This window comes from Martes martes (assembly GCF_963455335.1).
Source record: "Martes martes genome assembly, chromosome: 3".
In the NCBI taxonomy this organism is placed as follows: Eukaryota; Metazoa; Chordata; class Mammalia; order Carnivora; family Mustelidae; genus Martes; species Martes martes.
Window position 1 is genome coordinate 27932150 of NC_137890.1, and position 24457 is coordinate 27956606.

Sequence of the window (24457 nt, forward strand, 5' to 3'; positions counted from 1 at the left end):
AGAGAGCACACAATGATGAAAAAGAAAAGGAGTGGATTCCTACCAAACCAAAATTCCAGAACTTCAAACTTGGGAAGGAAATGTGCCGTTACAGGACAGGTGTATTGCACTGGATCCTCTGGTAATGGAGGCTAGAATGTTAATTTCCCTCAAACTTCCAGTTGATTATAATGCACCATTTTGAATAACAATCCCAGCTCTAAAGAGAGGTCCTAAGAATCCTTCAGTCAAGAGTTCATCCCTGGAGGGGCCCCTGGGTGGCTCAGTGATACGTCCACTCTTGATTTTGACTCTTGATTTTGGCTGGGGTCATGATCTCGGGATTTTGGGACTGAGCCCTAAGGGCTCCATGCTGGGCATAGATAGAGCAGGCTTGGGATTCTCTATCTCCCTCCGCCCCTCCCTCCCTAAAACAAATAAAAATAATAAAAATAAGTAAAAAAAAAAAATTGATCCCTGGAGATCCCACTGGATTAAGGAAATGTTAAGACTCCCTTTATCTTTTAAAAGTTTGTAACTCTCAATGAACTGATTCCTGTTTTCCATAGTCTGCTGGTCATCTTAAAAGCTGGATTTAGGAAGTGATACTTCACACTTACTCCATCACCAATGCTTACTAGCAATTAAGGGTTTTTAGGTCTTGGGTTGTCTGGCTGGTTCAGTTGGTAGAGCATGCAACTCTTAATCTCAGAGTCAGGAGTTCAAGCCTCAAGTTGGGCGTGGAGCCTACTTAATTAAAAAAAAAAAAGTCTTGAGGTCTTTCTCTGAGTAACATGAAAATTAAAAATTTTAGAGCCCAAATCCCATCAATTGCCTAGGCAAACCAAATCACCACCATGCAGAAATTCAGATGGCTGAGAAACTAAGATTGATGGGAAAGGAATGATAAATTTATTTCCACACTAGGGATTTATGTACAAGTACTGTTCTTGAATCTCTGAAGAGCTCATACTTTCCAACAAGGTTATCTGCTGCTTTTCATAATCTGTGTGCAGATTTCATCTGAGCTTTGGTTAAACTGTTGTTTTACTTGCTGATTTTGCTGTATCTGGTAAAGCTAAAAGAAGTTATTATGCTGTAAGGATAACCTATATCCCTTCTTGTGTCACTGAAGGTAAAATGTTGACCTAAGTAAAACAAACACAAATGGGAGCGGAAAAGTAATACGGTGACTCTTCTCGCAAGTGTGAGAGATAGAGAAGCCACCTCTAAGTTTCTGAGAACCAGAAGTGTATGATTTTGGCCTTCCATAACCTCAACTGCCACAAAGGAATACTCTAGGGGAGCCTGGATGACTCAGTCCATCGACCATCTGACTCTTAGTTTCAGCTCAAGTCATGATCTCAGGGTGGTGAGATCAAGCCCAGCAGTGGGCTCTGTGCTCAGTGAGGAGTCTGCTTGACATTCTCTCCCCCCTCCTCTGCCCCTCCCCCACTCTCTCTCTCAAATAATCTTTAAAAAAAAAGTAATACTCTATTTAGCTACTGGATTTTTTTTATGGTTTTCATGAAAATCAAGTGGGTTTTAAAAGCTCAATCTCTCAAAACAAAAATAGAATGAAAGCTAAGCTGAAAATATCAAGAAAGAAAAGTTAAGGGTGCCGTGGGTGGCTCCGTCAGTTAAGCATCTGCCTTCGGCTCAGGTCACGATCCCAGGGTCCTGGGATGAGTCCTGCATCGGGCTCCAGGAGCCGGCTTCTCCCTCTGCCTGCTGCTCTCTCTGACAAATAAATAAAATTTTTGGAAAAAAACAAAGAAAGGTTAAAACAACCAAGCATGTTGAGTTCAAAATAAACATTTTTTAAAAACTTTATCAAGTATGGAATGAGCTTTTTGACTGTCTTCTAAATAATTTGAAGTTTTTGCATTGTAGGTCTTATGTCCCAAATGAAAATACAAGCCCGTATTACCACTGATATTCCGCAAAGTAGCAATGAACATAAATTTCCACAAGGCGGATTTTTTGGCATGTATTAAACTCCAACCATCTCCTAATGTTCAAATTACTGTGGCAAGTTTAATATTGTTCCACACTCTAACCTAATTCCATGCCAGTTGTTTTCATCTCAAATGAAATCTACCATACAAACATTTTGTGAGGCTCAGATGGCGCTATGTTGTGAATCTAACACTGATTTTCAAAAGGATGCACAGTTTCACATTTCCACATCTATAGAACTTTATTAATAAGCAAAACACATGTCAGCACATTTTATATACGGGCAAGGACATTCCTATAATAGTAATTGGCACATTATCATCTAACAGTTGAACTTTATCAAGAAGGAGATTTTAAAAATAATACACTAACATTTCATATGACTATTTGAAGAGTAAACAATTAAAATAACATTTAACAGCAGTTTTAAAATATAAAAGCTCATCGTTTACTGTTTACCATAAGCTGGAAATCATTCCAATACAACTTCTACTTAAAAAACAAACAAACAAAAAACTATGCGTATTCTACAGGCCAGACAAATGGGTTGGCTAGGAAAGGCTGTGACAGTAATTAGCTTCTGACCTAATACCCCAGTTCCTTTTCTCAAAGGGCAGTGGGTTTAGGCAGTCACTTCTCAGTAACAGACAGAGTTATACATAGGGTGATCATGTAATTTATTCTCCAAGTTAGGACACTTTCGAGAGAGGAGGCACTATTTAAGCTGAGAAAACAGAAATAATCAGGGCTGAGGACAAACTGAGGACATATGTCATTCCAGTTAAATACAGGATCAGATGCACTCGTTACTTTTGTGCTTTGGGGGACTACAGACCAGTTGAAAAGAAAAATGTTAAATTAAAAAACCCTAATTTTTTTTCTCCAGCTGGGCTTTTGGGATTTTTTTTCCCTGTTGTGGGTGGTTCTGCTAGAAATATTAGTGATTATTGTCTTAACAGGTTAAAACTTCTGAACCACCTCAAAGGCATGGGAGATATCTCACAGACTCAAAAGACTAGAGAATAGTATTTTTTCTATTAAAGAGAAATTTTTATTTTAACCGAGTATAATTAAGATTTGCCTTTTAATTTTAAATTTCTAATTTCAAGCTTGAACACACTATACAGAAAAATGTATTTTTACCTTAAATTCAGTTGATTTCATGTAAATACATAAAAATGGATTCTCCTAGCCCTAACTAGCTTATTCAAATGTAATAAAAATACTTTAATAAATATCTGCATTAACTTCCAAGCCCCAGGTTATATTCTTTCAAAAATTATTTAGACACTCTAACAAAGATTCTGATTTGCAAACTTCAAGACAGAGTGCAAAGACAGTTAAGCATCCCCAAAACACAATAGCAGCTCTTTTATCCAAGCTCACAGGAAATGAAGGAAGTATGTAGAATCTAATAGATCTGGAAGAGAACATTAAAGTTTTAAAAATAATATTCTATGCCCCTGACTGGATGATGAGATTTAAGGCTACCACTGAATTGTACCAATTATAGGGGATCAGGTAACATGCACACTTGATTTAAGGGGGGAGAAAAATCAAAACAAAAAGTGAAGTTTTTGATATTGGATCAAAAGTGACACATCCATATTCAGAAACCAAGGATAAACACCACAAAAACTAAAATAATACATTTTAGTAAAGTGATGTGATAGCTCATCTAGTAATCTACAATTACCATATATGATAGCTTAATTTCACTTAAAAGTTATCACAAAATTCAAGTACAGGTCGAAAGAAACTTAATATGAGATAGAGAAGAAATCTAGCATGAGATTCCATTTATTATAAGTACATTCTAACTTTAACTTCCAAATCAGACAACTAAATATTTTTTCTTTACCCCCATGCTAGTTTGACTTCAAGGGGTACAGAGGTACTTCAATAAACAACAAAAATTCTATGTAAGGAAGGAGAATGAGTGAGAGAAAACAAAAAATAGGAGGCTCAATTAGCAAAACAAAACTGCATGTTTTATTTATCAAAGACAATGAAATAAATCAGAAAATACAGAGAAATACAAAAGAAGTTATAAAGCATAATTTATTTTTTCAGAAATGGAAAAATGTCCCTGAATAGTTTTAGATGTATCTTTTAGTAGTAGTCAGTGTCTAATTATAAACAAACAACCAATTTTATATGTTCTCTATAGCTGTATTAAATGATTTTTAAGTTTAAAAGATGATATAATTCCCATCATTTTTAATGTTGGCATTCAAAAACAAAAATAGAACTGAAAAGAAAACAGATGAGACACAAAATGATTTGCAAAATGTAGTAGCTTGTGAATGTAGATTCCAGTTGTAGTAATGGTCACATACACACATACTCTTGCAACACACACACACATACACATACACACCCCACACTCCCATATTCCACAGACACATTTCTGTAACTTGAAAACAGATTATTTTGCATATCTTAATTCAAGATATGATTTTATATGTTAATTCTACAATCATAAAGCAAGAAGCTATTAGTACAAGTTCTGATTTGTTTCATTTAACAAACTAAACATCTAAAGAAAAAATTATTACAATGAAAATTGAAAGATACTTTTATTGGCTTTTTAAAAGACAAATGCAAATGAGAATATCTTATTCAGAAAATTAATTTTCAAAAGTGTCTTAAATGAAATAAATATAATATCTACTACAATCTCTTCCTGCAAGACTCTCTAAGATGGCAATCTTAAAAACCAAGCTTCTCCACTGAGAATCCCTAAACCTGACATGTCCCTTAAAAAGAAAACAACAAAAAGATGTTCTTCTAAAGGACATGTGGAATACCCATATCTTCTTAAAATCTGTCCTAAAACAATCTTTAACACCCAAATTTTCTCTATATATTAAGTTCACTTAATTTTAAATTAATTGAAAAGATATCCAGACACAGTTTCTAAGAAAACAATGCAGAAAGTAATTTATGCATGGTTATTTACAGAAAGAGTTTGCTAAATAATAACGTAAATATCATGTTCAAAAATCTGACAAAGCTTTTCTATAATCAGCACTGCAGTTTTCAAAAAACTATATATAACAAAGGGCGTTTCATGTGTAGAGTTACTAGATGAATCTAGGAGCCAGAAACTAAAGCATTTGACATGGTTAATAATTTCATTTTTATTATACTAAATGTCAGGTCAGAAATCAATGGCATTTACATGCTGGAAGACTGTTTCTCACTCACCCCTTTCAATTATATCAAACACTGATTAACCAAATATGACTGGACTTTACTGCTACAACTTTATAGTTTCTTTCCAGTATACGCAAATCTTTTACATGGGCACATATGCAAATGTGCAAAACAAATGAAATTCAAATATTTAAGAGAATGAACAGAAATGGCTTTTAAGCATAAACCATTCTGCCATTCAATTTTGAAGATCCATCTTTTCTTCACTAATTTGTCTTCTGCTTTTAGTAGTCTTCTATCCTATTAAAGTTGCAGGTTTACAGATGATCTGGAAATTTCACATTGGTTTAAGAAAAGAATGTCTGGTCGATGCAGTCTAGGGACAAAGAAAGAATTAGTCTTATAGTATATTAAGTTGCAATTGTCTACATGATAATATAATAAAAAACATTTTATAGCAGTATTATATCAACTATATAATGTTCTTTTGGTAAAGATAATATAAAACAGCATATATCAGAACATATTCCAAAGTTTAAGCTTCTAAAGGAAAACATCTAGAAAATATTTACATTAAATTTTAGGCTCCTGAAAATGCAAATAAGATAATTACACCAAATACTCAGAGAAAATTACTTTGCCTTTTATCTTACATACTCAGAGAAAATTACTTTGCCTTTTATCTTACATACTGATACACTCTTAACTGTTACTGCTTGCAAAGACATTTTAGTAGTTAAAAAGAAAATGTGACACCTTCTACGTTAAAGGTAAAAGAACATTTAAAAGCATACTTTAATATTTTCCAGAAATACAACTATATTCCCTGTACTCTTCAGCAGAAATAACTGAATTATATTAGATTATATAAAACTCCTGTGTTAAAAAGTTTAAGCAATCAAATCCCAAACCATACAATTTATTTACCAAAAGAACAGTTATAGTAAGTTTGAAACATTTTGTACTTGTAGATACATCTAGAAGTTAAGTATTTTAGCAGACACTTTGCTTATGCATTTCAAATACTTTAAAAGTTCAAGTCATTTATAGACAGGAAGTATATGGCACTTGCTTTAAAAATAGTATAGAGGGAGGAGATATTTCTAAGTCATATATCCAGTAAGGAGTTAATATCCAAAATAGTTAAAGAACCCATACAACTCAATAACTAAAAAACCAAACAATCCAATTTAAAAATAAACAGAGGGGGCGCCTGGGTAGCTCAGTGGGTTAAGGCCTCCGCCTTCAGGTTAGGTCATGATCCCAGGGTCCTGGGATTGAGCCCGCATCAGGCTCTCTGCTTGGGGGGCGGGGGGGGGGGGGGCTGCTTCCTCTCCTCTCACTCTCTCTGCCTGCCTCTCTGCCTGCTTGTGATCTCTGCCAAATAAATAAATAAAATCTTAAAAAAAAAAAAAATGAACAGAGGATCTGAATAGACCATGTTCCAAAGTCATACAGATGGCCATCAAGCCCATGAAAAGAAGTTCAACATCTCTAAATATGAGGGAAATGCACATGAAAAACAATGAAATTATCACACCACCCCTGTCAGAATATTCAGCTGTAAGTAAAAAGATAAGAAACAAGTGTTGGTGAGTACATGAAGAAATGGGAAACCCTGTGAAGTGTTGCTGGGAAAGTAAATTGAGGCTACCACTCTGGAAAACAGTATGGGGGTTTCTGAAAATATTAAAAACAGAACTATCCTATGATCCAAGAATTCTATTTCTAGCTATCTATCTGAAGAAAATGAAAACACTAATTCAAAACGGTAGATGCACTCCTATTAACTGCAACGTTATTTACAAAAGTCAACATATGGAAAACAACCTAAGTGCCCATCAATAGATGAATGGATAAAGATATAGGGTATGTGTACGTTCCATATATATCATATATATGATCTATATATGATGTAATACTACTCATATATATGGAATACATATATAGGATGGAATAGTACCCAGCCATAAAAAAGATCTTGTTATTTGTGACAATATGGATGGATCTTGAGGATATTATGCCAAGTGAAATAAGTCAGAGAAAGACAAATATCGCATGATTTCACTTACAAGTTCAATTAAAATTAACAACAAATAACAACATAAAACAACACCTATACTCATAAATACTAAGAACAGAGTGGTAGCTATCAAAGGGGAAGGATTTTGGGGATGGGGGACAAAATGAGTGAAGGGGATCAAGAGCTACAAATTTCTAGTCACAAAACAAGTAAATCATGGGGACATAAATTACAGCATGGGGAATATAGTCAGTAATACTGTATTTGTATTAACTTTGTATGGTGACAAATGGTAACTAGGCTTATTATGGTGAGCAGTTCACAAAATACACAAATGTCAAATCACTATGTTGTACACATGAAGCTAATATATTGTATGTTAAGTATATTTCAATATCAAAAATAGTCTATTATAGAAAATAGAGATATGAGGTCTCCTCATGTGCAGAAACTACTAGTGAGCTGCATGCAGCCTCCAGAAACTCACTGGATAACTAGTAAGACAACCTCTGCTCATTTCTTTATTCCCATTTATTCAAGTTGAAGCCTTCATTGTTGATACAAACTGACAGACATTAAGGAAACTATCAGAGCTCCTACTTTCTTCACACAACTTTTATTCTTTGATCCAGTTTTTTTTAAGATCAGTGCATGGAAAATTTCTTTTCAACCACAAATTTTTTTTTTTTAAACCACATGTCTGGATTTCTCATTGTTTTATACAAAATCCCCATCCCTTCTGTGTAAGTGCTTTGTTTTATTTTGTTTTTTAATCCTTTATATTGTGTGCTAATGGTTACTTATATCTTGTGGTTAATCCTTAAAAAATAAGTTTAGAAAGTCTGACCTAAAGTTTTTTTATTCATTATATATTTTAAAAATTAAAATTTATGAAATTCAATTTTTAAAAATCTTAAAAAGTTCACAACTTACTAAATCTTAATTAGTTGATTGTTAACAATATAATGACATATTAAATATGCTAAGCTTAAGTAAACAACAATAGTACACATAATATTCATCTGGTGAATATGAATATCTGAAGGGAATAGATTTTATATTTCTTACCTCTATAATAAGAAGAAATATCTTGTTCTATGAGCAGCTGCCATACTTTCAGACATGTTTCTGACTTTTAGATAATTAACAAATCCTCTGAAGAAAAGCAGCAGGCCTGAAACAGTTAAAATAATACAGTTGCGTTATGTTCTTATTCAGAGAGGGCATCAATTTAAAATAGACAATTATAAACAAGATCCTCTTGGCTTAAGGAATTTAATCTGTAAAATTCTATTCATTCCATGATATTTTACACTATAAGGATAAAATCATGAAAAAATATAATGAAAGTTTACTGCCTTCCCAAATTCTTGCAATTTAAGTCCAGATGTATCTAAATTTAAATAAAAATTAAAGTAAAGCAAATTCAGCCATGAAAATCCAGAATTACACAAAAATATACATTTATTCCATGATTTCTTAAAATGGCAAAGATAACCTAATGCATTTAAGCTGATTCAACTCAGGGAAATCCATTTTTATATGAAACTTTTCAATTAATACAACGACTAAGCAAACTAACATATATTTACTGATACAAGTTATTCAAAAAAGAATATATGCAAGTAATTTGCTAACAATTGTGGGATAAAACCAATAAGCCTGTCTACCATTATCAAGTGCCTGTCATCCGTGAAATCTGTATTTGAAGATATGTGTTATTTAAATAAAAATTTAATTATTAATTCTTATTTTCAAGTAATAATAAAAGACTAATTTGTAATACAAATTTAGATAAAAAGAATCAGGAAAGAATTGGGAAGCAACTACTCTAGTGATTTCTTAAATGATGTGGGACAGATCTTCTATCTATCTCAGTATTCTCTATAACAGGATTTTTAAATAACAACAATTTACATAACAGGTATCCTTAGTAATTAATAAAACAATGCCAGTGAAATTCTTCAAAGTTTCAGATGGAAAATATTAGCAAAGTATAAAAAGCATTGGCATTATTAGTAAATTCTTTGATATACTTATTAAACACAGAATTTTAAGGGAAACATTTAACAACTTCAGTAAATTTTTAACTAGATAATGGGTGGGAGGCAAAACAAAAACAGAAAAATGTAAGATATACATGCATGCAACTTTCCTCATCAAGAGTCTGTCGATTTAAAATGTAAACTCCCAAACTAAATTTGTACCCCAACTCCAAGACAGTAACCAACGCACTAAAAAAAGAAGCATGGTTATAATAAAGAGAAATGATAGAAGATACACAAATAATGACTTAAGCAAGTGGTATAAATTTCAGCTAAATCTGAGCCCATCTGCTTCCCATATCCTAACTCCTTCCATTTGTGACTCCCACTCTGAATTCCACCCTCATGTTCTTCCAGATGCTGTTCAAAGATAATGGTATTGTGATCCAAATGTAAAAGTATTATTGAAAAATATAAACCAAAATTATTTGTGAAATCCCTACTTTTGTCTATGAAAATTGCTGTTTCTAAGACTATTTTGTCCTGCTCAGGCATTTTCTAAAATGAGCCAGTTCCTATCTAGAAACCAACCATTCAGCAGCTATTGTTTCTCACTGTTCTACAATGTACTCAACATTCTTCTGGGTATATGTGAGAGGAACAGTTTTACCATGGATTAAATTTTCACAATTCCCTAAATGCTAGACTGTGGTTCTGATGTGGAAATGGGGTGGTCCTCTGCATTTCATTGGGCCCTATAGTTGTCCTCCTAACATTTAATCCTTATAATATTTAGAAGCAAATATACTTATTTAATATGCTTCAGTACCTAAAAGACTTTTTGTATTTTTTCACTTTTAAGTAAGAAACTCAGTAACAAGCACAAAATTCAGGAGTCAGAACACAATTAACAACACAAAAAACTGTCTAAACCCTTTTAAGAGTCTGGCTTTCTAACAAAATCATAGAATAATTTCACTATTAATTGTTAAGAGAAAGAATACAGGATCTTTACTGACCTTAACTGACCACTAAGAATTTGTTTTCCTAAAGATCCTAAAGATCCAACACCAGGAATGAACAAAAACTCAATGAGAATACTGCCACCTACTGAAATGCCAATATTTTCTGGTACAATTATGTTACTAAAGAAATGGGGGCTTTTAAACCTCAGTAGAGAGGATATTCTTCATGTCAGTAAATAAATCTGAAATGTAGATTAAAGGCATTACGTGATTTTGAGACTAACTTATCATATATCGAAAGTAAAAATCACTAGAACAAAAATTGGAAATTCATAAAATTCATCAATATTAATAAAAAGACATGCCTTGTAAAAAGAAAACTCAACAGAAGTACTGTGATCATTGGGCATGAAGCCCTTCCTTATGCCTGGCTGATTAATGATTAATTCAGGGTACATTTCAAAGTATAAAGAATGTTTCAATACTCCAAAAGTAAGAAAATGCATAGAACATCCAACTATCCTACTCTCAACATATCCTAGGATCATTCAAAGAAATTATGCATGTATATTTTCCAAAATAAATGCTGAAGACAATTTTTTAAATCATTTCAGGATTTCAAGTTTTGCAACATTCAATTATCATCCAACTACTGATTTTTTTAAATTGACAGACTCTGGATTTTCAATCAGAAATCTAGAGTGCAATGTATAATTAATCATCCCAATAGCTGAGATGATATTAAGTATTTGGATATGAGAATTTTACAGTAAAAAAATTATTTCCATGTTAAGTTTCAACACAATGTATTTACATCTTACAATCTGGGGAAATATCAAAGTTAAACTAAAAGCAAATTCAAAGTTGAAATGCATTAAAAATAAACTTACCAAGTACAAGAAATATCCACCACAGCCAATACTGTCCATTGAAATATCCAGTAAAATAATCAGAAAACTATGGGGTGAACATAAATATATTAACCATATTTATATACCTAAATTTGAAAATCATAAATCAATCTCAGTTTCAGAACAATTTACTTCAAATCATCTCTTGCACTTAACACAAAGAGGAAAAAGATGCTTAATGACATACATAATTATTTGAGGAAACAAACTTTAAAATCTTGTATATGATAACAAACTTATACAAAATACTTTAGAAACAAAAACCAGTTCAAAATTGTAAGAAAGGTAAAATCTATATATCTGAATCCAACTTTCTCATTAAAGAGTTCACATGTCAGTTCTTTTTTCATAATCTCTCAAAGCCACAACTACCATCCCAAACACACTACAGCAACCCGCTGCTTTAGATATTAACACCAAAAGCCACATTAGTTTAATCTTATCAGATGGGGATGTTCGCCTGACCTCTAAAAAGAAGAGCTTTTGACCTTCTGTACACCCCCTACTGTTAATCACTGCCAAGAATACTAGGCACATAAAGACCCCCAACTCATTAGAGTCTTTTTATTTTCAAACTAGATGCTCCAGTATTCAGTTCCCAACAGTGAGCTGAGAACAGCTAAATGAACCTTGAAGTGGCATTTCAACAGTTCTTATTAGTGACCATGGTAGACAGTTTTATACTCTCTGTGAAATGAGAATATAAACAGGCAGCTGGAAGGCAGAGTTTGATGATACTGAACATAGGTATCTTTTCCTTGATTAGCCTCTGGATGTCATGATTTATTATTTTAAAAACAATTTTTAAGCCAATCTAATTTTCTTCAGTTACTTCAGATAATTCTTCCCTATTACCCTTTAGCACCTAAACAATGTTCCAAATAGTTATTTTTTTAAAGTGTTTTATACAACCTAGTCTAAAACTACTATAAATTACTTTGTTTTATTTACTCTGTTTCCATTCTTTGGCCTCCAAACTGAATCCGATTTAACTAAAAATAACTTTGTCAAATGGAGATTTGCCCTCAAATCTGAAATTAAAACTACCTCGAACTTTATTTTGGTAACTATTTCCAACTATTCATCGGTAATTTCCACAAAAGTTTAAAAATCTGATAGGTCTGTAATAACCAAAGTACTTATAAATTGTAAATAAGATCACTATTTAGGAAGCATATGTACTAATGATTATCTAAGTTTGTTTTTTAAAACCTTTTAAGTATTTCTACAGGAAGTATTTACAATTAATAAATGAACTGTAATCTAAATTATCGGCTTAGGGTTTTAGAAATTTCAAAAATTAAAATTTTTTAAGTACCATTATAGATGCAGATCCCACACACTTCTCCATCTTTAAAATATGTACAAGGGAGAACTAAACAATTGGGGAAATATAGCTGGTAAAGTAGGACTGCACTACACATTTTAATCAAGTGACTAATAATTAGAAATAAAAGATCTTCATATAGGCTTTAGAGTCTACAAGAACGAAAAGAAATAAAAAACCAAGGCAATATATTTTTAACTTTCTAATTTTCAAATATATTGTAGAAAATACTCAATAAATAATAGTACCTGGCAGGAGGCAACCAGGAAAGTAAGAACATCATTCTTCACCAAAAATATTTGCCAAAGCTAGTCTTTATTTACTCCCAAATGAAAAAATAAAATCACTTTCACCTTGAAGTCAAAGAAAGAGTCACTATGTAAAATGGATAACCTAAATAAGCTTTTGGGCTCATTACTGAGTGAGCAAAAATGTTTTAAAATACCTATAGTCAGAGGGCTGAGCCAAGTTGGGGTTTTTTAATGAGTAAAAATCATGCTGACTGGCCAATCACAGGATGCAAAAATCAAACTTTGGAAAATAAATGAACTGACACACTAAGAATTAATCTAATTTTATTTTATTAATATAACAGCAGTAGTTTATTATTTACATTCTACTTTCAAAAAGTGTTGTTAGTTTTATACAAAACACATATTCATTTTTAAATAAACAATAAAAATACCAAAAGCTTTAGAAATAATACCAGAAATCAGTGAGAGATATTTACATTAAATCTGAGTGTCGTGGGAACTCAAAAACAAAATTAAAAGCTATGATTTATAAATTATAAATTTATGAATTACTTATTGCCTAATAAAACAAAACACCAGGCTTTGAGAAGAAAACCTTTCTCTCAGCACTCCACAGGGCATTTACCGCTTACAGCATTGTAAAGAAGTCAAAGTACAGTGTCACAGAGGCAGGACAGAATTAGGAGAACAGGCACTGAATTGACACCAAGCTAGATTCTAATCCATCAAACTCTAGGATATCAAACAAGTTATTCAACTTTTTTTAGTCTCAGCTTTATCATCAAGAAAGTGGCTGGATTATCATGAGCATCACTGATACAAGTAGGAGTCAAGAATTTGGTGTTTGTAATGAATTATGCTTGAAACATAACACGTATTCAATGAAAGGCAGCTATTATTATTTGATAAAAAAGATTCTTAAAAGTCTTTTTCTTGTATCAGTTCTCAATATACACCAAAGGCATATTAACCTTAATCCAATAGCAGTATTTTTTTTTTAAAGCACATTTTGTGTGTGTGTGTGTGTGTGTGTTTTAAGCTTATTTATTTATTTATTTATTAGTAATCTCTACATACAACATGAGGCTCAAACTCACAACCCCAAGATAGAGAGTCACATGCTCTTCAGACTGAGCTGGCCACGTGCCTCTCAGTAGTGGTATTTTAAAGGGAAATGAAACAGTTCTGGTGACCAAACTTGATGCTAATATATACCTCAGAAAACTTTAAGAATCCCCAGTCTTTGAATTTAGGTTCCCCATCTTATCATATCACATTATTTACCAGATAAACAACCGCCTCTCAACTAGGGGTACTATAAGAGAATTAGGCCCTAATACCCTGAAAGCATAGGTTGCATATTATGGACTGGACTTTTTTTTTTTTTAATAACTCCAGAATACACAAGCTTATTAAATTTAGGAGAGTTGAGAAAGCAGTCCTCAAATCATTTTTGTGTTCTGTGACTATGATGAGAGATCCATTTGAATAATAGTTACTACTAACATAATATAGTTAGTAATAATATTATCACTAACATAATAATAACCACTGGACACATCTAGCTTCAACTCCTTTGAGGTTTCTCTAGTAATCACTTCTGCAAGGGCAGGGATTGTGCTTTATCTTTGTGTGCTCCCTAACACCTTAACAGATTTATGCTCATGGTGAGAATCCACCTCATATTTTTAAAAATGAAATTAGAAAAAGAATCTGTCAGGGGGCTGTTCTTACACTGGCTCAGATTCTGATCATCTGAGAAGAAGGCAAGTCACAGGTACTACCCAAGAATCACTGGATTAATAACCAAAACCTATAATCTGGTCTGAACAGAGCCAAGGTCTGTTAAGATTACTAACACTCTGGGAAGTGGTAGGCTTCAAAACAATGGAAGAAACACATTAAGTCTACAGTTCTTTTAAATCAATGTGATGATCTAGGTGCATAACTGAAGTGCCTGCAACACTTAAGTAAAGCTGACATTTTAGTATGTGATTCTATCGAAAATTTTAGGAGGATGTGACTCATTCAGTTAGAAATCAATGTTTAAATAAATATGATTTGTAGAAATTAAGCATTTTATCAATTGTACAACAGCGCTGAGCTATGTGGGTTACATTTAAGAAAACTTATTAAAACAATAAATAAAACCACTTTTTCTTTTTAAGTGACAGTGTCGTGTAGTGTAGTGTAGTGATCTCTGTGGTGTGGGGCCCAACGCAGGGCATGGAGCCCAATGTGGGGCTTGAACGCATGACCCTGAGATCAAGACCTGAACTGAGATCAAGAGTTGGATGCTTAACCTACTGAGCCACCTAGGTGCCCCCAAACCACTCTTGATCATTCTCCTAGGCCTTATCCCAAAGAAACTAGGGATAAGGCTTTATAAAAAGAAGCCAAAAAGGGCCTTTGAGAGACAAAGGGAAAGAGCTGGGGGAAGACTATGCTAACAATACTACCATGGAATGGTTATGGAAAATTATTTTGGGACAAGCTGCTGAGAAGAGAAAAAGAAAAGGACTTAGCATTATCTCCCTACATACCATCTTGTAAGTGATAAGAAACAGACAGAGGGTAAATTCCAGAACAACAGGGAAATAAGAAAGGTGGAGATGGATCAGAAGGGAAAAAAACTTCTGAGAGCTACCTAGGAGGTCTTAGTCAACTTTTGAGCTCTTAATGTTATGAAAAGGAAAAAGATAATTAAATCCTTGAGAATTTCACTAACCAAAAGAAAATGTTCTGTTTTAACGGACAGTAGGCATGCGTGCGCTCTATCACACGAGTTACAGCCCTCGTTTACCAAGCACCTGCATTTGTGCAGCATCTGGACACGTGCTTCAACAGTATTACCTCTAGACCACACAGAAATCCTAACAGGCAGTAATACCAGCTTATTATGAAGAAATGCTCACAACAATTTAAAAACATAAAGTTAAAACACTGATATAAATAAGAATCGAACTCAAATTTTTTACTTCAAAGCTCTTTCCACCTAGTAACAAGCTCTCATGTAATAAAGTTACAGAATGTTCACACCACAGAGATCACTACAATAATAAGTATAAAAGTTAAGAATAAGTCTCAAAATCATTGATCATATATGTGAAACAAACATTTATGAACCACACAAGAAATTTATAAATTTATAAATTTTAATTTTAGAGATAGAAGTGAGAGAGGCTATTAAAACACTCACCCTAACAATAAGAATCCATTTGATCAAGGAAAGTCCAAATCCACAGATGGCACCATACCTTCCAGCTATGGTATTGGTGATACAGAAGGATAAACAAAATCCAAGCCAGTTGAAAATAAATGCCACTAAAAGCAAGAGAAATAGTTCTTTTAAAGACCACATTTTGGACATAATATTAACAGTACTTCACTATACAATGGAAATAACAATTCCCTTTCTTTTGACTCTGTACAAATTATGTCTTCCTTATAGACTATAGTTTACCTCTTGCAAATATATTATTAACTATACATTAACAAACAGATAAGCTTGGTTTCTTGTCAGTTTGATCAACAGCAATCAATTTCTTAAAATTTATCACCAATAGGTGAAGCTGCATTTTTAAACCACCTAAAAAAACCAAGTCACAAGGTAGCTCCCATGTGACCCCACCCAAGGATTCCAACCTTACCAATCAACCAACCAAATTGGGTTTTTTTTAAAGCAGTATTAAAGATGAGCCAAATAAATTATAGAGTATTTCCAGAGAAGGTATTGTTCATTGCCTCTTCCTCCTATCTGCCTTTCCTCCTTTTCAGGATCCCACCTACCTACAGATTATTTTAAGGAAGGCTGGACCCCATACTTAACCCCATAAGGTGGGTCCTGAGTAGTCTGGGAAAATCACAAGAGGCCAAAACTCCCTGCCATTTTTTTTTTTTTAAACAGGACTTCTGAACAACATTTTTTGGTTCTTAAAAATACATCAAGGAGACAGAGGATGGAATATAGGTTAAATAACAGTGGCTCTAAATTGATCATTGTTGAAACTGAGTGATACATACACAGAGGTTATTATAATCTTGCCTAGTTTGACAATTTCTACAATAAATTTTTTTTATTTTAAACTCCTTATCCACTGGATGTCAGTTTGGATATAACATCTGGAACTGCTACAGGGATTGTGCTATCAGGATGAGGATTAAAACTGTAACTCCACATGGGTTAGGGAGTGAAGAAAATCAAAGATAAGAAGAGCCCCAGAACTGATACTTACTGTGGCTGAGGTCTGCTTGTCTTTCTGCTTGTCTATGGATTTTCTGTTTTGTGAGATAATCTCCTAACTATTTAAAACAGCCAAGTAAGAGTTTTCTATTACTTGTAGCAGAAACCATTCTGACACAGGTCCCTGAGCTATAATCAGAGTGCCTTATCTTCCAAGATATTAACATTATCAAAATAATAATAGTAACAATAAAAAAACTGAAGATCAATTTGAGCAGAAGTTTGGTCCTGTTCAGTGCCCATCCTTTCACTCTCAATATTTTTAACCAACCCTCAGGGATAACAAAGTAAATTACCTAAAGAAATGCTGATTTTTCAGAATTATGAAGACAAAGAGGAAACATTTTAGGATAAGTTTAAATGAAATAGCTATTTCTTCAAAGCAACTCCCCTACTCCAATAATTTCTTCCTTCCTAATGCCTCCTGGGCACAGCTTTCTTGATCATTTATGGTAAGCTATGTTATGTAGTACAACAGTCAGGAGAATAAATTTTGAAATAAGAGACTTGTGTTTGAGTCACAGTGTTTCATGTATCACTCATGAGACTCGCTGCTGACTTCTGTGAGCCACAGTTCTCTGATCTGCAGGACCTGCCTCACAAGTCCGGTAAGGGGATTAAGTGAGATAATGGACCTGTCACTTGATGACTGCTAAGAAATGTTAACCATTATTACTATCCATACAAAATGACATTTTTAGAGTAGGTTATATATTTTCCGCAAAAAAAAAAAAAAAAAATTCAGGAGACACTACTGGAGATAAAACTCACTTACATTCTACATTTTCTTTTTTGTAAACCTAGATACTGATCAGCATCTGGCTATCCTCTACATCGGTGCTATCTAATGCCACCAGCCACATTGCTTTTTCCACTTGTTCCAGGAACCCACCCTACCCTACAAAGGGGACTATTCAAATTTCAATTAATTAAAACTAAATTTAAATTTAAAATTTAGTCCATCAGTCACACTAGCCACTTTTGAAGCACTCAACAGCCACACTGAGCTTGTAACTATCATACTGGACATCAGAGATAGAGACTATTTCCATGGTCATAGAATACACTATTAGATACAGCTGCTCTACATCTAATTGGTTAATATTTGTATTATCTGTGGAGAAAAACATGCAACTGCTGATCAAAAAATAATTTGATATTTAAAATAATGTACATTAATGAACAGCAGTAGAGATTCCCAAACCAATGTGCCATATATGTGCTTAGTGACAGGCTGAGAGAGCTCCTCTCTTCCTCCTCAGCAAGCAGGTGAGATCTGGGGCACATCACAGACAGCCACCAGCCCTGAACACCTTATTCCTGTATCCCAGTATGCTATAAATATTCTATCATTTTGTAAGCAAGTCACGTTGTTAAAACATAGGAAGCACTGATGAAGAAAATACAAAACAGCAAAATATTCCAGAAGTGCATTTTTACCTCTGAGTATGTGTATGTTTAGTTTTGGGGAAAATTAATTCAAACACTGTTTTCCTCAAAGCAGATTTACCAATATCTACTATACATAATTGTACTCACATCAGGAGTAAGATACAAAAGAACAAAAAAAGCACCTACCGAGTCATTGTGTTTTCTTTTTGCTCTCTGTCAGGAATATGGATTCCTAGAAGCTGTGTTCATGCGATATGTGTTATGGACCGAACTGTATCTCCTCAAAATTCAGAGACTGAAGCTCTAACCTCTAGAGTGACTGTATTTAGAAACAGGACCTTCAGGAAGATAATTAAGGTTGTAAAGGTAGAGCCCTAATCCACTAGAACTGGTGTCCTCATAGGAAGAGAAGAGACACCAGAGAGCACTCTCTCCACTCACATGTAGAAAAGAGACCATGTGAGGACATGGCAATAAGATAGCTGTCCACAAGCCAGGAAGAAAGCCCTCACCAGAAATCGAATTTTCCAGCACTTTGATCTTGGACTTCTAGTCTCCAGAACTGTGAGAAAATAAATTTCCACTGTTTAAATCATCCAGTTGGTGGTATTTGTCATGACAGCCCTAAGAGACTAATACATAACATTATGTATTCTGTACCTGGCTTAAACATTGGGAAAACAGTGAAGTTGGTAACTACTGAGGCACAGATAGCTTCACTTTTTATGCCCCTTGGCCTGTAAGATAGCAAGTAGAGCTGCACAGGTCTTTAAAATACAGAAAGGGCAGAAACATTCAATTCTAAATCCTCTATGACATGCCTGAGTTGGCAAAAAAGAATTTAATAAATGTATGCTAAACTTTTGTGTAAAATCCATAAAATTAGGAACAACATATAGTAGAGGCAGGCAAACATATACATGCCTAGAAAAAAAGACAAGAACACTTTTCTCTTAGCTGTACTTCATTCATGCCATGTTTCCCTGGAAACCTAAGACAAATTAGGAAGCTTAAAAGGTATAACGCATCTATTCCCCACACAGCAAGGCCCAACATGGAATCCAAAGAAGCAAAAGGCTTATATAGGCTTATATAGCCTATATTCCTTAGAAAAAATAAGAGTTGGGGTAGCAAACAGCAGGAAGCAGGGCAATTAACTCAAAAAAGTTGGTGAAAAGAATGCTTAGTGTTGCTCCAATTACACTTTCCACATTCACCTTCCCAGTGCACTTCTTTATAAGAAAGTGAGTCAGACAGGTTAATGAGCTTTGAAGGAAGGCTTACCTTCTTTCTAAAAGGTGAATGCTCAAGTAAGGACAGGGAAGGAGAACATTACTACTACCTTAACCTAACAGCAATCTGTAATTTATGACATTCCACATATTTTAACTTAACCGATCCTCACATTAGTCTTTAAGAAGAGCAAGGTCAAAATTAATTCCACTAACAGGAGACTTAGAACAGTCAAGTGCCACATAACTCACAAAGCAAGAGCTATAGGTAAGACAGAAGCATCCAAGTCTTTCACCTCTCATAGCCAGTGATCTTTTTATTATACCACCAGTCTACATAAAGAGTGCAGCAGGATAACCTAGAAGGCAGTATTAAATACTACAGTTTATTCTTTAATAAGACTTTACTTTTAAATTTCCAAAAGCCACAAGATACTTATTAATTACAAAGGTGAAAGCTTTATAATGAAGAAAGCTGGCAGACACCACCTTAACCTGATGAGAGCTGACATCACCGTCAACAAGACATAACCAGATCACTGACTCCTGATACGATGCACTGAGAAGGGCACATCATTTCTATGGTATTCTTTTAAAAAAAAAAGGCGGGGGGGAGAAGAAGGGTGGAAGGAGGAGGAAGGGGGAGGAGGGAAAGGGGGGAAGGGGGAGAGGAGAGGAAGAAGAAGAAGGCGGTGGAGAGGAGGAAAGAAGAAATGCATAACCTCAATCTAATCACGAGGAAATATTAGGTAAATCCAAATTGAGAGACATTGAACAAAACAACTGGCCCATATTCTCCAAAAGAATCAAAGTCATAAGAAACAAAGTAAGACTAACAAACTGTTTTCAATTAAGAGCAGACTAAGGCCAGACTAGAGCAAAATGGCAATGAAATACAATATATAATCCTGGACTATAAAAAGGACACCAATGGAACAACTAGTAAAACCAAATAAGGTCTGTAAACTAGTTAGTACTATTTCATAATATTAATTTCCCAATGTTGATCATTGCACTGACATTACATAAAATGTTAACACTTGAGAAATCCACATGAAAGTTACATGGCAACTATTATTTTTGCAAATTTTTCCTGTTTTAATTTAAAGATGAAAAGTTTAAAAAGTTTTACATTTTTAAAAATCTGATATTTGTTTTGAAAATAAATGAAAATCATAAATGAATATACATATAATACTAACAACGAGCACTGATTTCTTCAATCACAGAAAAATTCTCAATACATATAAATGCACGAAGTTTCAAAGACAGTAAGTTCCTAGACAAGGAATCAATTTCACTAAACTTAATTCCGAACTGCATACTGGTAAATTTCTCTTAACCTCAAGCAATTCTCCTCATTTAAACAATTAGTCATTAAGAAAGACAAGCTAACATTTTTTAGTTTTAAGACATTTCAGCTAAATTATAAGCAATGAGATGACCAAAACAAATTTTTTCTTATAAACAAAATAACTTTAATACTTTACAAATATTATATGACTTTCTTAAGGTATAATTACAATTTTTTAAAGATTTTTGTTTATTTATTTGAGAGAAAGAATGTGTGTGTGTGCACAAGCCGGGGGAAGGACAGAGGGGAAGAAGCAGACTCCCCACTGAGAAGGGAACCTGATGTGGGCTCGATCCCAGGACCTTGGGATCATGAGCTGACCCAAAAGCTGAGGCTTAACTGACTGAGCCACCCAGGTGCCCTATAGTTTTCCCTTTCTGGATTCACTTACCATATACAACATCACCTAAACAAAGCTTTATCTGGACAGAACAAGTAATCAATGTATTGTTTTTCAGTATGTGTAATGCCCAGACAACCTCTTTAAGAATTGTAACTTTTGGGGCACCTGGGTGGCTCAGTGGGTTAAAGCCTCTGCCTTCGGCTCAGGTCATGGTCCCAGGGCCCTGGGATCGAGACCCACATCGGGCTCTCTGCTCAGCAGGGAGCCTGCTTCCCCCTCTCTCTCTCTGCCTACTTGTGATCTCTGTCTGTCAAATAAATAAATAAAATCTTTTTTAAAAATAAATAAATAAATAAAAGAATTGTAACTTTTATGACTTGTCCATAGTAGGTGCTCAAAACTGCTTATTAGTGAATACAGATGCTCAATATCATCAATCCTTGGGGAAATGCAAATTGAACCACAATGAGATATTACCACATATCCATTATAACAGCTAAAATTTAAAAAATTGTCAATACCTCATGCTAATGAGGATCAGAGCAACAGAAACTCACTTGCCGCTAGTGGGAATGCAGAGTGGTACAATCACTTTGATAAGATAGTTTGGCAATTTCTTACAATTCAGAATTCACATTTCAAAACAATATTCTAATTCCTTTTAAAATTACAACAATTTAATATGTCTTTAACTGTGTTTCCCTCGAGTCTAAAAAGGAATAATGGGGGTGCCTGGGATGCTCAGTCAGTTAGATGTCTTGTCTTGTAATTTTGGCTCAGGTTCTGATCTTAGGGGTTGTGGGATCTAGCCCCATGTGGAGCTCCGTGCTCAGCAGGGAGTATGCTTAAGATTCTCTCTGTCCCTCTCCCTCTAGCCCCTTCCCCACTTATGCTCTCTCTCAAATAAATCGACACATCTTTAAAAACATAAAAAGGGAATAATGCTGATTAATTTTTACTATATGTATTATATAAATAATATAAATAATAGCTAACTAATTTTTACCATAACACACATAATATGAAGATTCACACATGGTACAAAAGCTAAACCTTAGAAGAAAAGTTTTCTAAACAGAGTCCATTACATTTTTAAGCATTATAGTTCAACGTCATTTCCACAGACTATCAATTATCCAATGGACTAAATCTTAATTTCTAGCTTTTTTTTTTTAAAGATTTTATTTATTTATTTGACAGACAGAGATCACAAATAGGCAGAGAGGCAGGCAGAGAGAGGGGGGGAAGCAGGGTCCCCGCTGAGCAGAGAGTCCGATGCTGGGCTCGATCCGAGGACCCTGAGACCATGACCTCTGAGCCAAAGGCAGAGGCTTAACCCACTGAGCCACCCAGGCGCCCCTTAATTTCTAGCTTTTAACTAACAAATAATTGACTCCCATTCCATTGTCTTAAAAACTTTTAAAAAATAAGATCAGATACAAGCAGATTATGCATATATAAGGCATTCTGCTGCGACACTTCAAGGAATTATGAGAAGCAAAAATTATCAAGAGATACAATATATTTCTTTCTTTACATTTTCTGAACATCAACATGCAATTATTTTACCAAATTTATGTGTAAACTTTTTAGGATTACATGTGGTAAGAGACTGAAATGTGGATGCTGTAAGAAAGAAGGGAAGAATTAAACCATCAAAAAGTTCTGATCTGAAATATTTTTATTGATATTCACTGTAGTCTTATTCATACAACTTATATCACTTGAACTGTTTAAGTTATAAACCATGTTAAAGAAAATGTTTCTGACAAGAAGTGTTGGTGAGGATGTGGAGAAAAAGGAACCCTCACGCGGTGTCAGTGGGAATGCAAACTGGTACAGTCACTGTGGAAAACAGTATGGAGGTTCCTCAAAAAGTAAAAAATAGAACTACCCTATGAAGCAATAATCACACTACTGGGTATTTATTTACCCCAAGAATAAGAAAACACTAGTTCAAAAGAATATATGTATCCCTTTGTTTACTCCTTATTTACAATAGCCTAATTATGGAAACAGCCCCTAGTGTTCATTCATAGATGAATGGATGAAGAAGTGTGTAAACACCCATACACACACACACACACACACCACAGTGATATTATTCAGCCATAAAAAAGAATGAAATCTTGCCATCCGCAACAACATGGATGGAGCTAGGTGAAGTAAGTCAGAGAAAGACAAATATACCATACAATTTCACCTGTATGTGGAATTTAAGAAATAAAACAAATAAACAAAGTAAAAAAAAAGGGGAGGGGACCAAGAAAAAGACCGTAAGAGAACAAACTGATGGTTACCAGAGGGGAGTTGGGTCGGGGGATTGGTGAAATAGGTGAAGGGGATTAAGAGTACACTTTATCATGCTGAGCACTGAGCAAAATACAAAACTACTGAGTCACTATACTACATTGTACACCTGAAACTAATATAACACTATATATTAACTTACTGAAATTAAATTTAAAAACTTAATAAAATTTTAAAAATAAAATATATTTCTGAACCACAGAAATAGAAAACAGAATCTAAATAACTGCTATTAGATAGCTAAAGCAGCATGAAAAACATAGCAAGCTGCAATTTGAAGAATAGCCACTAGATGGTAGTGATTACAAATAAATCTATGCTTATCAAAGCAAATAAGCTCAAACACTGGGCTACAACCTACCAGAAAAAAATATATGAGGAAATGAAGCCTGAAAATAATTTATAATTTTACTCTTATTGGTGCAGTATTTGTAGAATATGGAGCATAAAAAAAGTTATAAGACATCACTTAGTAAAAACGTAGAAAAAGCAGGTAATTTACATTAAATATATGAAATATAAATATGTATTTACATTAATATACCACCAGAGGTCAAAACTAAAGGCAACTAAGTGTGCAGGTTACCAAACATTTTGCAACACTGTTTTTATCATCAAAATGTTTTCAACTCTAAAGAGAAAAAAAAAAGGTTAAAAAGAATATAGAAGTGAAATATAGAAATAGAGAAATAATCACTAAGCTCTGAGTTATATAGATGATATCAAATCACATTTTTACACCTAAGAAACAGGTATTTATGCTACATATAGAACAATAAATTTAAATTTCCTTTTCCAATTAAGATTTTTAAAAGACATAACCATTGAAAGAATTAGTATTTACGCTAATCTTTTTATCAACAAAATATGTGGGAAGACTTTTTTTTTTTAAAAGATTTTATTTATTTATTTGACAGACAGAGATCACAAGTAGGCAGAGAGGCAGGCACGGAGAGAGGAGGAAGCAGACTCCCTGCTGAGCGGAGAGCCCGACGTAGGGCTCGATCCCAGGACCCTGGGA

The 24457-nt window shown here is 33.9% G+C and overlaps 1 protein-coding gene across 1 annotated transcript in view; it reads right to left on the minus strand.

Moving 5' to 3' along the window:
- Positions 1-2153: 2153 nt before the first annotated feature.
- The window catches only part of NDFIP2 (Nedd4 family interacting protein 2), a gene marked incomplete at its 5' end in the record, with an annotated part of 65934 nt that continues 43630 nt past the window's right edge, over positions 2154-24457 (minus strand). The window contains 4 exon segments of the mRNA XM_080798412.1: positions 2154-5473; positions 8189-8294; positions 10961-11027; positions 15762-15886. Coding sequence (XP_080654538.1) covers positions 8191-8294; positions 10961-11027; positions 15762-15886 — 296 coding nt within the window. The 3' untranslated portion in view covers positions 2154-5473; positions 8189-8190.